The sequence below is a fragment of the Squalius cephalus genome, assembly GCF_949319135.1.
Source record: "Squalius cephalus genome assembly, chromosome: 8".
Lineage (NCBI taxonomy): Eukaryota > Metazoa > Chordata > Actinopteri > Cypriniformes > Leuciscidae > Squalius > Squalius cephalus.
The window spans coordinates 46,676,131-46,681,130 of record NC_137129.1 but is presented as its reverse complement, the minus strand read 5'-3'; the positions used below and the strand labels follow the sequence as shown (position 1 = coordinate 46,681,130).

The 5,000-nt window shown below is 35.2% G+C and overlaps 1 protein-coding gene across 1 annotated transcript in view; it reads left to right on the top strand.

Moving 5' to 3' along the window:
* Positions 1–5,000, top strand: part of LOC307163825 (venom phosphodiesterase CdcPDE) — a 48,038-nt gene that overhangs the window by 687 nt on the left and 42,351 nt on the right. Inside the window, exons 2-3 of the mRNA XM_079880058.1 lie at positions 703–799; positions 2,212–2,343. Of these exons, the coding sequence (XP_079736184.1) occupies positions 703–799; positions 2,212–2,343 (229 nt within the window). The remainder of the gene's footprint in view (positions 1–702; positions 800–2,211; positions 2,344–5,000) is intronic.

The window sequence follows — 5,000 nt, the reverse complement described above, 5'->3', positions numbered from 1 at the left end:
GCTGGTGATCAGTGTTAGTTTCCACGGTAACTGATGAGTGTTAGTTTCCACGGTAACTGAGGAGTGTTAGTTTCCACGGTAACTGATGAGTGTTAGTTTCCACGGTAACTGATGAGTGTTCAATTTAATTTAATTTAATTTGTAAAAATACAATAATAATAATTGTAAATACGTGTTTTTGTGTGACCCTGATTCACTATGGTAAGCCTGTTATAGGTGTTTACATTAGCCCTGACACGATGGTCATTCGTCACTCGCTCGTGTGTGTGTCGTCATATGTTCATCCGCACAGAGCCGAAGCACAACAGCAAACAATGTTCTTCTGCAAAATGCATGTAGTTCTGCTTTTGACCTCTAGAGGGACAACAGTGCCTTTAACGTTTACATCCGCTGCATAAACACAGACACTATATTAAATACGTTTATTAAGAACTAGTCATCTAGCAGTTAGTCCGGGTTAATCAATCACGCTCAGATTCTGTGTGTCTGTGGAGCTTCTTAAAGAACAAGAGTTAGGAAACCTGAGAAGATGAATGTAGACGACCCATGGTGTGCAGATTCCTCTCAGTCTCTGAATGCTTATGAGATATTGTCTAATAGTATCAGCAGAATCCTGTACATGTTAACTTAGTCTAATTGATGCATTAAATAAAGTGCTCTCTCTCTCTCTGTGTGTGTGTGTGTGTGTGTGTGTGTGTGCAGCTGTCAGTGCTGTTGGCGGTGTGTGTGCTCGTGATTATTCTGGGTTTGGGTTTAGGTCTCGGTCTCCAGCTGCAAGACTGCAGGAATAAAGATAAAGGTGAGAAACAACTTAGATATCACACCTTATATTTTGCTTATAGAAAATTATAGAAATCAAATCCACATGTCTAACCAAGTTGTGCTCCAAAAATTAAGCCATTAAAGGGGGGGTGAAATGCTCATTTTCACTCAATCTCCTGTTAATCTTGAGTACCTATAGAGTAGTATTGCATCCTTCATATCTCCAAAAAGTCTTTAGTTTTATTATATTTATAACAGAAAAGATAGGCTGTACCGAGTCTTTCCGGAAAAAAACCGAGCGTCTGGAGGCGGGCCGTGTGGGCGAAACCAGAGCCATAGAGAGAATCCGTCGATCTGGGCTTTGTTTATAAAACATTCATCGTCGAAATGCAGGGAACAAACTGCATCCACTGTTCCTAACGCTGGGTTCTTTGGTAAGCTTTCCCTCACATCCAAAAACACACTTTGGAGACACTATGCAGCGCTGCCGATGATTTCCTGTTGAAGCGCGTTGATGTGCGCGGTCTCGCTCTCCTCTGGTCGACGTGTGCGCGGGCGAGCTTTTCCGGGAGAAATGCTCATATAAGGAGTTCCACTCTGGTCTACGTCATTAGATCCACGGTCGAAAAAAAAAACAGCCGAAACTTGTACCAACCCGGAAGTAAGATTTTCGGCACAGAAATTCTCCGTTATTCGTCCAAAATATTTTTTTAAAACTTTGGCCATGTTAAGCATGAGAATCCATCTCTTTAACACTGTAAACAACTCTGAATACATGAAACACCATTGTACCCCCCCTTTAAAAGTTTTTTAAAGTACTGTTTCTATGGTAATACAATGTCCATTTTCTAAACTGTTTTCACAGGATGAACTTTAAGTGTTAACTGACAGTTAACAGGTTAATTTAAAAAAATTAAATACACAAGAACAATTATTAAAAAATCAATAATTAATCAATAATAATTGCATTTCTGTTGCATATTTTAGTTTAAAAAAAAGGTTAATTAATATATAATATAATTTGAAAATCGTTTTGTTTTTGTTTTTCATGCATTGATTTTGTAGTAAAATAATGACCTGATGCTGTATTGCAGAAACTTCTGTTTTGAAATGTTTGATACTTAATGCATACTTTGATAATTGACTTTGATAATTGAATGCATACAAATGTAATTTACGTCTTTTAGTTGGCAAGAGCTTTAAAGCGTAGTTTTGAAGACTGCGCATGTGCGAACGTGAACGTCAATGAATCTGGAAATCGAGCAAAATAACTGAGAAAAATGTGAATTAGTCCTCAGATGCATGTCCGTAATATAGAGTAAAACATCTAGCATTAATTCGATCTCAAACAGATTCATTAAAATGACTCCTGCACGTGCGTGTTGATTTCTTCAACGATGCATCGCAGCGAGTTACAGCGGTGTGTGTGTGTGTGTGTGTGTGTGTCAGAAGTGTCCGCGTCCTGCAGGAACCGTTGCTACGAGCCGTTCGACGCGGACTCCCGCTCCTGCCGCTGTGACGCGCAGTGTGTGGACACCGGAAGCTGTTGCTATGACTACCGGGACATCTGCCTCCTGCCCTGTGAGTGACCGCCGCACACCGACACCGCAGAGGAGCTGTGTGCGGCCAGACCTTTAACATTTAACCCTTAAAACCTACTAGTCTCTGTTTTCATGCTACTAGTGCTTATTTTTTAGATACTAATCTTTTCCATTAAGTACTAGTAATTATTCATTAGACACTAGTGCTTATTCATTAGATACTAGTGCTTATTCATTAGATACTAGTGCTTATTCATTAGATACTAGTGCTTATTTCAATAGTGACTAGTAACAATTCGTTTGTTACTAATAACAATTTCTTTTTTTTTTTTTGCCATTGACTTCTATGGGGATCTGTCAGTCAGATATCAACTATTCAGTTCTGACTAGTGTGTATTCCAGTTGTGACTAGTACGCATTTATTAGGTTCTTGTACTTATTTTTTAGATACTACCGGTAGTACCTATTTATTAGATAATAGTATTTATTCCAAATGTTTTTTTATTTATTTATTTATTTATCTCGAACAATCAGCAAAACAAAATTTTAAAACCACAAAATACAACCCAAACAGTCAGAATTTAATAACAAAAAATAAATAAATAAAATAAAATAAAATAAATAAAAATATAAAAGGATTAGTTCGAGAAGGAGCAGGCGGAAGCAAATAGATTATTTAATCCAGCCCCTTGTTTCACAAAATAATATTATTACAACTTAAATAGGTATACAAATACCGCATATAATCTTTCAGGTCTTACAATAACTTACAACAATACCTTTAATTACAATTCCATTCCTGAGTTTAGGTCTATTCATTTCTGTATTGGTCAAGTAATGATTTCTTAAATCTATTTTTGAATTGAATGATATTATGGCTATTATATTATATTATATTATATTATGATATTATGTTTGATGTTATTGTTCAGTCCGCCCACAAACCCAAACACACACATGCTTTTAACAGTAGTTCTCACACGAGGTCGTTTGAACACTTAAATGATATCCCCCGTCTCTTTCATGAAACATCGCACGTGTGTTACAAGGTAAGTTATTTTCTTTAACTTTAAACATAAATTGTGCAGTTTTGAATGTAACAATGTCCATAAATTTCAACAAATGTGAATTAAAAAGCAGATCATTGGTATGCTCGTAATGTGGTTTATTATCCTAATGGCTCTTTTTTGCAATGTGCAAATTAACAGGTATTTCCCCAAACTTCCACACAATACACATAAATGGTAAAATAAGAGTGCAGTTCAGAGTATGTGATGTATGTCGGTTCGAGATGTGTCTGGGTTTGCTCAGTATACCAATACTCCTGAGTTTATGGCCAAGTACAACTCCCAGAAATGTATTTTCATAGACTCTTTCAATTGATTCGTTATCAATTACTATTTTAACCTCTGTATTAATAGTGCGATTTCCAAATATCATGATTTTAGTTTTGTTCAAGTTTAAGGACAACTTTTATGAATAATTTATTCTTTTCATTAGTGACCATTTCCACCATCTGCTGTAAGTTGTTCCCACATCCAAAAATATTTGTATGATCTGCAAAAACAGTAAATTTTAGAACATTTGATAATTAACACATGTTATTTTAAGTATAGGACAAACAATTTTGGGCCTAAAACGGACCCCTGAGGAACACCGCAGGAATTACTAAGGCTCACTGACCGGTGATTACCACAAACTGACTCCTGTTTTAAATACAGTTTGTTAATCTTTCAACTAACTCGATAAGTGCCATAGACGTTGATCTACCGCTTCTGAATCCATACTGGCTGTCCATTAGTAAACCGTTTCTGTTAATGGAATTGTCTAGCCTTTTGACAAATTGAGAAAGCAGAGATATTGGTCTGTAGTTATTGAAGACATGTGAGTCACCGGATTTATACAATGGATTGACTTTAGCTATTTTCATCTTGTCAGGAAATACTCCTGTTTTAAATGATAGATTATATACTGTATATATATATATGAAAGTGGGTCAACTATCCCATTTATTACTTTTTTTACTAGAGACATATCAATGTCATCACAATCTTTGGAAGTTTTTATTATTACATTTATTTACAATCTCTATAATTTACTTGTTTAACCATGAATATGGGTTATTTTCCACATGGTCCGTCACAGAGTAATTCGTCCCTGTGAAACGTATGTCTTTGGCCAGATTAGGGCCCACATTAACAAAGTAAGTGTTGAATCTGTCAACCACTTCGTTCATGTTTGTCCACGTCTTGTCATTACTGATGAATCTTTCCGGATAACTAAATTTATTTAGACCCTTTTGTAATAATATTGTTTATTGTATTCCATGTTCCTTTAACATTATTTGTGTTGTTTTCTAATAATGCATAATAATAATCATGCCCTCATCATGGTAGTTAATTTCTTTTTATATTTCTTATTTTCTATATTTTATGAAATTCCTATAAAGGGTATTCTTTTTTTTTTTTTCACATGCATTTTGAATTCCTTTGGACATCCAGGGTGTTTCGGAATACTTCCTTTTATTACAATATTGTTTTATTGGACAGTTTTTATTATATAAAGTTGAAAATATGTCTAAGAATAGTTCATATGCCTTGTTAATGTCAGCTTCCTTCTTTACTTTATTCCAATTATACTTTATTAACACATTTCTAAATGCAGAAATAGTTTTTTCGGTTCGTATTCTCCGGAATT